Here is a 12,686-nt window from a genome sequence, read left to right as displayed (position 1 = left end):
CTTAAAAACTTGGATAAGTGTACGCCCCGCCCCCTTTCCTCAACTGGTGGTAAAACACTGATCTCATTTCAAAAGTTGTTACACAGGTTCTGTCCGAAAGCACCTATAAACATTCATATGGTAAGGAAACATCAAAAACAAAGTGAAAAGAAGTGAAATATAAGCAACAAGAGGGAGCATTTGTCACGACCTGGTCTCTCTATTTCTTGTCTCATCCGAGTTTGAGGGATTAGGTTGTGACAGTACGTGTCTGCCCTGAGAGAGTTGTGTGACATGCCCTTCCACGGTCCACGTTTCTCTCAGGGTTCGTGAATTGTTTCCCGCTCCCTTATGTTTGATTAGCTTCAGGTGTTTGTTGTTTAGTAATCCCTATTTAATTGGTATTCTGTCACGACACGGTACACGGGGAAGACAGGAAAACCCAAACGCAGACTTAAATAAAGAATAATTTAATATATAAAACCAAAACACCCACGAGGGGGTAAAACATTACAATGACAGACACAAGAGCTAAACGGATTAACATAAACACTGGAAACACTAAACTACAGAAACTTACATAAGACTAGGAACAGGAATAACACTAGGAACTTTAGCAAGGAACAGAGAATAATACCAACGCACGGAGGACAGGACAGAAGGACATTAAATAGGGATTACTAAACAACAAACACCTGAAGCTAATCAAACATAAGGGAGCGGGAAACAATTCACGAACCCTGAGAGAAACGTGGACCGTGGAAGGGCATGTCACACAACTCTCTCAGGGCAGACACGTACTGTCACAACCTAATCCCTCAAACTCGGATGAGACAAGAAATAGAGAGACCAGGTCGTGACAGCATTACTGTTTCTAAAATCAAGTGAGTGAAAAAATTTTCATTAACAACTTGAAATTAGATAATTATAATCTCATCTATCAGTGATATCTATCAGTCATTACAGAATAGTGAAACATGCAACACGGTTGTTTTTATTTTGTGGTCAAGTAAATAGACAGCTGAGCATCTGATAAAACACATTTCAAGGCGTGTCAAGAAAAGAAAAGTTTGCACAAAAACAATTCTGTTCCAAAATCTCATTTGTTCGCTCCAGGTAGAATTAAAGCCGTTCTACACCTGAGACAATGTATACTCATAAGGTTCCTACTCATTTGGCCAGGAGCATTCTTTAGGCCTCTCATCCAATCAACAAAGATTATACTTATTATATTGTTAAGGGATTAGAAGAGTATGTGAGAAGGTATTCTCTGTGAAGAAGATCTGATCACCTTTTGGTTTGTTTTAGAGCAGGAATGGGCAACTTCGGTCCTGGAGGGTCGGTGTCCTGCAGAGTTTAGCTCCAATCATAATTAAACACACCTGAAGCAGTCCATTAAGGTCTTAATAGAAACTTTTAGGCAGGGTTGCTGAGGAAAGTTGAAGCTAAACTCTGCAGGACACCGACCCTCCAGGACCAAAGTTGCCCATCCCTGTTTTAGAGCCTTAAAATAAGTGTCAACCTGCCAGACCATGGATTGGGGAAACTATTTTGTTATCTTATGAGGTGTGCATATTGCCTTCACCTCTTCTAGTTAGGGCACATTCTACAAAGTTTGGCATCTTCTTAGGCCATTTTATCTGGGGCTTTAGTGCAAGATATGTGTGATGCTGCAAGGTGATCCACCTCGTATACATTTATGATGCACTAGAGTTTGGACCTCTCATCCTTACCTGGAAACCAGGTTCTTATGTCCTGATTATTGTGTAAACTCCTAAAAAATAGGACAGATACATATCCTTATGGCATAGTGGGCATTGGTTTCTTAAAGTGTCATTTCATGTTGCAGCGTTGAGTTCCCTCGAAAGGAAACATCTCGATTACGACTGAAACCTCAGTTCCCAGAGAACGACTGTAACCTCTTTGCCAAAAAGCTGCATTCAGACTAGCAGCGACTAGCAGTAGCAGAGCGACGCAATCTCATTGATTTCAATGGAAGCTTGGTGACTTCCGGCTACACAAGCGACAATAACCATTGGCGACTGGATGGGGCGTGTCCAGTCGCTGGACAAAGTTGCAGAGGTGGGTAGAGTACCCAAAATCTGTACTCAAGTAAAAGTACAAGTACTTCTACAAAAATGTACTCAAGTAAAAGTATTAATCTAATTATTTACTTGAGTAAAAAAGTATCAGATGAAAAAACTACTCAAGTAGTTAGTTACTCGTTACTTCCGATCTGATAGAGAAGTAGCGCAAAAGCACTGAATTTCAGACAACTTGAAGGGTTTCACAAATCTCTCCTTAAAAGTCTCATTGTTCTGCTTATAAGTAAAGCAGCCTATCTCAGTCCTGCAATGGGTACATTAACATCACATAACATGTCATTTGAGAAAAAATCTCAAACACACACACACACACACACAGATGTTTTTCTGACGGTAAACTCTGTATTTATTTTCATGTTCACAACACAAACTTGTCAGCGTTTGCCTTTAAACATGCAAACAGTAAACAAAAAAAAGAATGTGTGTGTCTGTTTGTTATCATGTTTTTATATGAATAGGTTATTTTCATTGCCATTAAAGTGCAATTACTGAACATAAACAGGAGCTTAATAAAAATTATCATTTTAGAATTTCATATGGAACTTATCTGTTTGTGCAAATCAACTCTACATTTATTATAATTCATAATACGTTTCTTTAAAATCAAACTTTATTCTTTTTTTTATTCATTCATTCTTTAGGAAGGATTTAAATAAAATACAATCCGTTTTTTTTAAATGTATTTTCTACACATTGGCGAGGTGTCCGGATTTGTGTTTAAATGCAAAAAGACGTCCTTACATTATGCTGTTCAGTTTGTTTAGTTGTGGGGAAATTATATGGAAATGTGCAGATGTGAACGTGCTGTTTGTATGGTTTATCTTACACTAGGTTTTGTCATCGCTTGCACAAGAGTGCATATGGCAAAAAAACTCGTATAGTGTGTGAAATGACTATTAATAGTGTTCAAATAGACATTACTGTGACTTACCACTTCAGGTTGGATCTTGAATTCCTGTATGCTGAGATGTCAGCTCGTTTATTGAACAAAGCATGCATCGCATTATGAAACTATTCTTTTTGATCTCTTGGAGTGAAAACATAGACCGAACTTGAAGCCGCCATGCGTGATCTGCCTCCGATATCTTGCACAACGCAGTTAACGCACACTCGCCCTCATCTGCTTCTCCTATCATCTACGCGTGGGGCGCGCGATAAAGGGTGACCGCGTGGTCGTGCGCGTTAAAGGGTGACGCAGCCTGTCTCGTGAAACTTTCGAACACGCCCTATAAACGCCCTATTTAAAAAATATATTTGTTCATTAATTATTACCATTTAACAGAAGCGCAGTAACGCCGCCGAATGTAGTGAAGTAAAAGTAGTTTTTTCACCACTGGGGGCGGCAGTGGCTCAGTGGTTCATGTAGGTTGTCTACAAACCGGAAGGTTGGTGGTTCGATCCCCGGCTCCACCGGACCAAGTGTCGAGGTGTCCTTGAGCAAGACACCTAACCCCAGCTGCTCCCGATGAGCTGGATGGTGCCTTGCATGGCTGACACCGCCGTCGGTGTATGAATGTGAGGCAATATGTAAAGCGCTTTGGATGGCCATAGGTCTATTAAAGGCGGAGTCCATGATGTTTGAAAGCTAATGTTGATATTTGAAATCACCTAAACAAACACGCCCCTTCCCCAATAGAATCTGGACCTTCTGTTGATAGACCCGCCCCACACATACGCAAACCGGCATTTGATTTGATTTGATTGGCTATAAGTGTGTTTTGGTAGTCGGCCCGTCTCCTTTTCCAACGCGTTTTTCAAACATCGTGGACTCCGCCTTTAAAAGCGCTATATAAATGCAGTCCATTTACCATTTAAAAAATACCTATCCTTAAATTTACTCTAAAAGTACTAGTTACCCAAAAATGTACTCAAGTACATGTAACGAAGTAAATGTAATTTGTTACTACCTACCTCTGCAAAGTTGACATTTTTTTAACTTTATGCAAATGATGAGGGACATTCGGGAGCGACTACCAATTAGAACGAAGAAGTTCACGTCACCCATCTCTCGGCAGTTATTGGAGAGGACGTTACTCATTTGTTTATGACAACCAGATATAGAAACGCCTCTTTTGAAAGAGACGAGCGACACACAGCGATAAAGTCACTTATAATGTGAATGTACCTTAATATTCACCTAATACAAATCTTAACATCTGCTTACAGAATGACACTTTTTTTCCAAACTTCACAACACAGAAGTAAAATGTCCCAAACTATGGAATGAATGGTTACAGGTAACTGTGTGCTTACCATCTTCTATCAAAATATATTGTTTTGTGTTTATCAGAATACAGAAATTCACACGTTTTAAACAACATGAGTGTGAGTAAAAGATCTCTTTAAGACCTCTTTAATTTACCTTATTTAAAATTACAATGAAATTGAAATGAAAAAAAAAAAAAAAATATATATATATATATATATATATATATATATATATATATATATTCGTTTGGGAATATTGTGTTTTTTTTTACAAATGACTTATTTGTAAGCTTCATTATTTTGAAAAAATTTAAAAACACAAATCTCCTCCCCTCCTTGACTTCTGGTCATATGGTATGGCAGATGGGCGGGGTCAGGGAAAAGATCACAGTGATTAGCAAATAGCAACATGACCCAACTTCAAACAATCCAATCAATTCTCGATGGACAAATTGAAGTCCAGCTCTACCTTTTTTCATTTCAGAAGCTGTTTCACTCAGGCCTAGTCCACACAGACACGGGTATTTTTATAACCGTGAGTTTTTTCACGTGGTTCGGCCGTTCGTCCACACGAAACCGCAGTATCAGGGCACTGAAAACGAGCATATTTGAAAACCCAGGGTCAGGGTGAGCTTTTTAAGAAACCCCGGTTACAGTGGTGTTGTGTAGAGATTAAAACTGGGGGTTTTGCCTTACGACGTCAGAGTGTGCGCCGTTATCCACTGTGTTTGACGTCAAGATTGTACGCCTCTGACTGCTTTGTCGATGATTCTGTGCAATGGCGGACGTATCTTGCTAATAATAACTGTGCTAACAGGGCTTCTAACATGTATACAGATAGATGCTCAGTTATCTCACTATATAACGGAACACAATTTGGGTTATATCTAGGGATGCACCGATATGGAAAATTTGGCCGATACCGATAACTCTTTACATTTGGGGGCAGATAACCGATATATATAGGCTAATAAATATTCATATTATTTTCACAATGAAAAACTCCCAGACTGCAGACATCTTGTCTTTGCACTAGACTACCATACTCTTCTTAAGCCCGCAACACGTGTCATCTTCGTGCTATGTAACAGAAAGCACCAATCAAAACTCCACATGGCCAGCAATGAGCAAGTGAAGTGGTTCAACAAACCAAAATAATCCATCATGTATCGGCTTTAATTTATCGGCCTAACTTTGCTATCAGACCGATAACCGATAATATAAGCAGTTATCGGCTGATATATCGTGCATCCCTAGTTATATCCCTGCCTGCTGGTGTGGCATGCTCTTGACAGCGCTTGATTGCGTGCTTTTGCTTTATCGTGTGGATGGATATTTAATTTAAACCGAGCATGTGTGGACGGGATTTTTTTTAGGGAAAACTCCGGTTATAAATATACCCCTATCCGTGTGGACTAGGCCTCAGATATACGTCACCACAGACAAAAACAGACAATTACTACTTGTTTCATGGCGAGTTTAAGCATTTATGTCAAATCTTTTATTGAACTTCTTCTCTGAACACATGTATCACACTTGTACATTTGCACTTAATGTATTTATTTTGATACTCCACAATTAAAAAGAGTTTTCAGATCAATCTCATAGTATTATAATGTCATCATAAACTTGAACACACCCATTCATCCTAAAGGAATCTTGATGATCTGGTTCAGGTGAGTTTTGTGTTTCTGCAGAACTCCAGATGAAAGTAAATCCCCCGGTCAGACCTGATAATCTTATGAACGAACACAACTAATGAGATTTGATTTAACCTCCACTGAATATCTTCATTAAATCTGTTCTAATTGGAATTAACAGCAGAATGAAGAAGACTTTCACAATCATTATTTTATTTCTTGTGTGTGGTGAGTGTTTAGTCTTAACATTAATGCTTTCACTTTCATATTCAATAAGCATTTACTATTCTTATACATTGCATTTATATTACTCAAGATGACTTACAAATTAAATTACAATATGTAGCTTTTATAAAGAAAATAAGGAAATCACAGTAAACTTGTTAAATATCATACATAACGTACAATCCATTATTGCCATTTTTATCCTGCTCCTAGAAAGATTGTACTAAAATTAAGTATACTTTTCCTGAGATGATGACATTAGGTCAAATGTAACCCAGTCTGTGTTTAAAACAGTAAAGTGTGGGACTTTTCTTTTAAGGAGGCCAACCCATTAAACACTTTCTGCCTCCGCCACTGATTAGTTCTACAGTGTTTTAAATTACCATTTTTTGGACAGCGCTTTCGGGAATGAATGGGTGTAAGAAAGAACTTTTTAGGGCCTTAAATTTAACTTTCTGAATTTTAGACTTTTTAGACCTTTTAAGACCTCATGGATATGGCTGCAACATGACTAAAAATGTGTCTGGATCAATTCATACAGTGCCATTATTCTTTGTATTTCAGCAGGTGTGTTTGGTGATCCAGATAAAGTAACGTCAGTGACAGTGACGGCTGGAGATTCAGTTACTCTACACACTGATATCACTAAAATACACGAGGATGATGTGATCTGGTGGAGGTTTGGAGAAGGCGAATCTAAAAGTCTTTTAGTTGAAATTGCTATATCGAAGATCTTGTATGCAAGTGGGAGATTCAGAGACAAACTGCAGATATCTGACAGTAAGATCGGAGATCTCACCATCAAGAACATGAAGATAAAATACTCTGGACTCTATGAAGCAGAGATCAATATTGACACTGGAACATTATACAAGAGATTTAATGTCACTGTCATTGGTGAGTGTAAATGTGTTTTGTCAAGATGTTTGCTTTACAAATTAATTTTAATTTGATGATTTAAGCCTTATTTTTCTGTCTTTGAAATATTTATCTGTTTTTGTAGCGTCTCCTCCTATGAATGCTGGACCAAGGGAAGTGGCATCTTTTACAGTAAAGGAGGGTGAATCTGTTAGTTTACCCTGTAATGTTCAAACACAAAAAGATGCTCTGATAGTGTGGAGGTTTGGAGATGAAAGTTTTCTCATAGCTGAAGTTGATATGGAGGATGATATGATCTCATTATTTGATGGTACTGATGGAAGTTTTAAAGACAGACTGAAGCTAAATGGTCAAACTGGAGATCTCACAATCACTGACAGCAAACCTGAACACTCCGGAGTTTATTGGCTAAAGATCAGCAGTAATACACAGACCTTATACAAGTCATTCAGTGTTATTGTCAGGGGTGAGTATCTCAGATCACGTAAAGATGATTAGTAAAGAAGATTAATCAACTGTGTTTAAATAATTCCATTTAACTCGAATTCCTTTGAACATTTTAATGCCTGCTAACCTAGGTGTTTTCAGCAATATAAAAATAGTCTTTGGTCTCCCCATAATGTTTCTGTACTCAAGTTTCAACTCAAAATAGACCACAGATCTTTCATTATATAATGTTGAACATGGCCATTCGGGGTTGCAATGAAAAATGTGCTGTTTTTGTGTGTGTTTCTTTAAATGCAAAGAAAGCTTCTGTTCCCCTCCCTGTATGCAAAGTAGAGGGTAAAGTGCTTTCAAGTGCTTTAAAATACATTAAAACGTGTGTCTCTGGCAAAAGGTTGAACTACGAGCTCATAAATTGGAGTCTGTGAGAGGTTATAGTTGGGGCATAATTAATGTGACATCACATTGATAAGGGATTGAGAACATGACCCTCGCAGATCTGCGGAGATGGGTTTCTATCCCCCGGAAGCGTCTACCCCCCACGGTTGCAGAGCTCTAGAATGACGATCTCTGCAAAATTGAGTCCCCTCCGGCTCTCAGCACCCAGATCCGCAGCCAGTAGAGGTTCCCAATGGAGATGGCTGGCTTGTGTTCTACAATGCCTCCGGTATCTGTTGGTCCTCCCGATGAAGACTCTTATTTCTGTCACTGCATTGGAGGGGGCCGTCTATTTCTGATGCCAGCTCGGATCCGTACCCACCTTCAGGCTGGGCAGCGGTCGGCTTGGAGTGGACTCAACCTCCCCCGTCCAGCCCTTGATGATTGGTGAACTAACTGCATCTGCATATCGGGCCTGTGGGGAGGTGGCCTAGGCAATTCATGCTATGGTGTACACCTGGTGTAAAGATTATGATCTCCAACTCAACACATCAAAAACACAGGAACTTATCGTCAATCTTAGACGTAAGCCATCTCCCAAAACTCCTGTGCTCATTGAAGGTGTACCCATCTGCATCACTGATACATTTAAATTCCTTGGAACCTACATCAGCAATAACCTTAAATGGAAAATTAACTCTGATCATATCCACAAAAAAGCCCAGCAAAGACTTTTCCACCTCCGACAGCTTAAGAAGTTCAAAGTAAGGTCTCATCTCCTGCTCCGCTTCTACACAGCCATCGTTGAAAGTATTCTCACTACATCCATTACAGTCTGGTTTGGCAGTCTCGACACTTTTTCCCGGAAGAAATTGCAGCGCATCATTAACAGAGCATCTAAAGTCATTGGCTCACCTCTTCCAATCCCTTGAATCACTCTACCACAAACGGACATTACGCAGGGCCCATAAAATAATCTCAGATAACACTCACCCTGCACACAACGCTTTTCAGCTATTGCCCTCAGGAAGGCGCTATAGGGTCACAGCTTCCAGAACAACTCGTTTTAAAAACAGTTTCATCCCAACAGCAATAAACATTCTGAACTCTGTACGCTGAGGAATTGATTAAGTACAACTTCTTAAATACTCTGTGGTGTATATGTGTGTATTAATATGTTTTTCGGTATGTATGTTACTTTATATGTTTATTGTTTAACGTAATGCTGGCCCCTGTACCAAAGAAATATCTGTACTGTAAAACTAATTCCACCAGCCTGGCTGTGTGGTCATTAAAATTGAATTGAATTGGCATTGCTCCGATCTCCCAGACCGTCCTTTTCTGCAAGTCAGTCAAGAACTTTGCCCAACAGTTCTCGGCTGCCCAGAATCAGACTGAGGCAATTGTTGACATCATGCTGCATCGGAAAGAAAGCTGCCACTTCTAGTCCCTCTACATTGGCGCCTCAGTCTGCTGCTCGCCGAATGGGGCCCTGCGGTGGCCACCTATGTTTCTCCACCACAGAATACATCTCGGCAGTGCAGAGGAATTGGTCACCAGCACCCTGCCCCACCTGCTACTTGTGGAGGAAAATGTAAGAACAAGCGGTCCTGAAAAGGGCGATCTGGAGGGGATTGCTGTTTGGGAGAGATGGTGATAGCAACACTCCCTCCCCTGGAGGAGGGACGGGTGGAAAATCTTTTGTTTCAGTTAATTTCTGTTTCGCCGGCTTTTCAGCCGGCACCCACAAATCCACAAAAGGAGTGAATTCCCCTTCCTTTGTCACCTAGTGACAATAAAATGACTCAGGTCCCAGCCACGGAAACAAAACAGACAGTCAGTGTATAAATGCAAAAAATACTTTTTATTAATAGGCTAGAAAGCATTAAATAGGAAACACTATTATGGAGGGTAAAGTCCACTAAAATAAAGTCTTTATAGCAAATGGGGGCGGGGTTAAGGTTCGGTGGCTCCTCGGCAATCCGCCCAGCTGTCCTTCCAAATAATCGAGCAAATACGTCCAGAAGGTCACGGCAGTCGTCAGACCCACCAGAGAAAGTGACGGTACTTTAAGCAGCAAACGTTGAGGAAGACTCCGGGTAGCCAAGGCAGGCTCGCAGCAGCACTGGGCCAAGATCACCAACGGGACAATCCAGAGGCTAGAAGAGAGCACCAAGAATAACCACCAGCACCACAAACAGCAGAGGTCACACTTGCACTGTAGTACGACAAAATATAGTTACGGCCCTTCAGGCGAAGTTAGCGAGCGTTGAGGGAAGTTAGAGGGTAACCACTGTCTTCAGGACAAAGCCGCCACTGGGACCACAGGAAAGGTATTGCAGAGGCTTCGGGCAACCATAGCGAGCGTTGAGAGAGGTTTGAGGATAACCACAGTCTTCAGAATAACGCCACCCGCTGGAACGACCAGATAGGTATTTCTGGGACTGGAAACAAGCGACCACCATAAACACCAACACCACAAATAGTAAATGGACACATTCACAGTGCAGTAACAAAAATATATTTACGGCCCTTCAGGCAACATTAGAGAGCGTTGAGGGAGGTCGGAGGAAAATCACAGTCTTCAGGACGACGCCAGCCGCTGGAACTACCAGGTAGGTACTGCTGGGGCTAGAAGCAAGCGACCACAATGAACACAAACCCCACAGATAGCAAATCGACACACATTTACACGGTGCAGTAGTAAAAATATATTTACGGCCCTTCAGGCAACATTAGAGAGCGTTGAGGAAATCCAGAGCAGTGCACCGTTGTTCAGCAAACGTCCTGGGAACCCAAACTTCCGTTGCAAGGCAGGAGAGTGTATTACACCATGGCAGCAAACATCTACGTCACCCTCAAAACAAAAACCAACGTCCTCTCCCAAAGAAACAGTTTTTTATACCCTTTCACTTAAGCAGGTCCAGCTGTTTGGCAATTGGTTGCTAATTGTCATCATCAGCAGCAAGACAGAGACAATAAAACAATTCATCAAAGACAGGAAGCACAGTCCAAATATGGGCAAAAAGGTGGAGCATAATAATGAATCCTAATAAAGAAAATTAGGTCAAATTAACAGGGGAGGAAGCACAGACCAAATATGGGCAAAATAATAAAACAGGAAACAAGTTGCCAGGTTTGTCCATGAATGAATCTCTAAGAGTTAAATAGGGCAGTTTTAAAATAAAAAAAGTAACACTATAAATTTAATGTACAGTAAATACCCACTACAATTCAAAGTGCCTATATTTTAATGCACACAATAACCATCACACAGCACACTGCACACAATAAAGCCCTAATGTCTTAAATGATTCAAGGCAAGAAAAGAAAACTACTAAATCAGCCTGTGACATTTCCCCATCACTTTTCTAGTGGTCGTCCCGACTACTAATTATGTGTGCCCATACCTGGTTGGGGGCTGTCCCCTAGTGGTTCTTTGTGACCGCCTTACTGCCCCACCTGTTGGACTCATAGGGAGGCTTGGCGGACAAGGCACAGTGTCCGGTGATATTGAATGCTCCAATTCATTTGTTAGTCCTTCTGTCACCAGGCTTGGGATCTGTTCCACTGGGTCTACTTCACTAACTAGAGTCAGCAGATCTCTCTCTGGATTCGATGCGGCGAAGGTGGTGGCGGGTGTATAGGCCGTGGGCTGAGGGACAAGTGGAGTGACCATGATCGGATACCAGGACATAGCCTGTGGTTGACTTTTAGACTCTTCTCCTTCCGAAGGCTCTTCCCTCGACATGTCCAAGGGGCAACAGCGCAGGTTGTTACGGTGAATGGTCTTTGTGGGGCTTTCATGACCTTCTGGACGGATTACATAGACCGGTCGATCAACTCTAGGTCGGGCTACCACCACCCAAACATCTGGACCCCAGTGCGGTGCCAGCTTGCCCTTTGCACGTCTGCGAAAATTCCTCAGGAGAACTCGTTCTCCTGGCAGAAGCGAATCCACCTTGGCCCGTCGATTATACCTTTGCTGGTCCTTCTGTTGCCGCCTCTCTACATTTGCCTTTACAGTGTTGTAAACTTGTGTCAGGGTTCTGTAATGTTGGTTCACCCAATCTGGCAGGGAATATCTTGGCAAGGGGGGAGGTGAGGTTACAACCCAGTCCACTGGGAGGCGTGCATGTCGGCCGAAGACGATGAAATGAGGGGTCATACCAGTGGAACTATGGGTGGTGTTATTATAAGCCTGTAGTAATGCAGGAAGACTCTGTGGCCAGTGATTTTGATCAGCTTCCGAAAGAGAACTAAGGAGAGACAACAAAGTTTGATTAAACCTCTCACAGGCACCATTACCTTGAGGATGGTAAGGGGTGGTTCGGGACTGTTTACATCCATACAACTGGCACAGTTGTTCCATTACAGCTGACTCAAATGCCCCCCCACGATCAGAGAGGATCCTTTCGGGGCACCCCATCACCTGAATCACAGCACTGTACAGGGCTTTGGCTGTAGTAATCGCAGACTGGTCCTTGGTTGGTACTGCAAAGGCATACTTGGAAAAGAGGTCCGTCATAACTAAAATATAAGGGAAAGGGTCCCCAGGTCTCCCCAATGACAGGTAATCAATTCCCAATATCTCAAAGGGATAGGATGTGGAAATAGGTACCAGGGGAGCTCTTACCTCAGGTCCAGACTTCTGTCTAAGGCATCGAGGACAGGTCGCCGTCCAAGTCTCCATGCTCTTCACCATATTTGGCCAATAGAATCGTCTCCTCAAAACTGACCAGACCTTCTCTGCTCCTTGATGGCCCAAACTTTCATGATACTGTTGCCATAACTCTCGTGTTTCTTGCTCTGGGACCAACACTTGCCA

The 12,686-nt window shown here is 41.6% G+C and overlaps 1 protein-coding gene across 1 annotated transcript in view; it reads left to right on the top strand.

Moving 5' to 3' along the window:
* The first annotated feature begins 6,009 nt into the window (after positions 1-6,009).
* Positions 6,010-12,686, top strand: part of LOC141362966 (uncharacterized) — a 28,672-nt gene continuing 21,995 nt past the window's right edge. Inside the window, exons 1-3 of the mRNA XM_073865289.1 lie at positions 6,010-6,160; positions 6,725-7,054; positions 7,161-7,502. Of these exons, the coding sequence (XP_073721390.1) occupies positions 6,118-6,160; positions 6,725-7,054; positions 7,161-7,502 (715 nt within the window). The 5' untranslated portion in view covers positions 6,010-6,117. The remainder of the gene's footprint in view (positions 6,161-6,724; positions 7,055-7,160; positions 7,503-12,686) is intronic.

Source organism: Misgurnus anguillicaudatus, unplaced genomic scaffold (assembly GCF_027580225.2).
Source record: "Misgurnus anguillicaudatus unplaced genomic scaffold, ASM2758022v2 HiC_scaffold_31, whole genome shotgun sequence".
In the NCBI taxonomy this organism is placed as follows: Eukaryota; Metazoa; Chordata; class Actinopteri; order Cypriniformes; family Cobitidae; genus Misgurnus; species Misgurnus anguillicaudatus.
The sequence above is the reverse complement of the archived record's forward strand: the minus strand, read 5'-3'. Positions and strand labels throughout refer to the sequence as shown.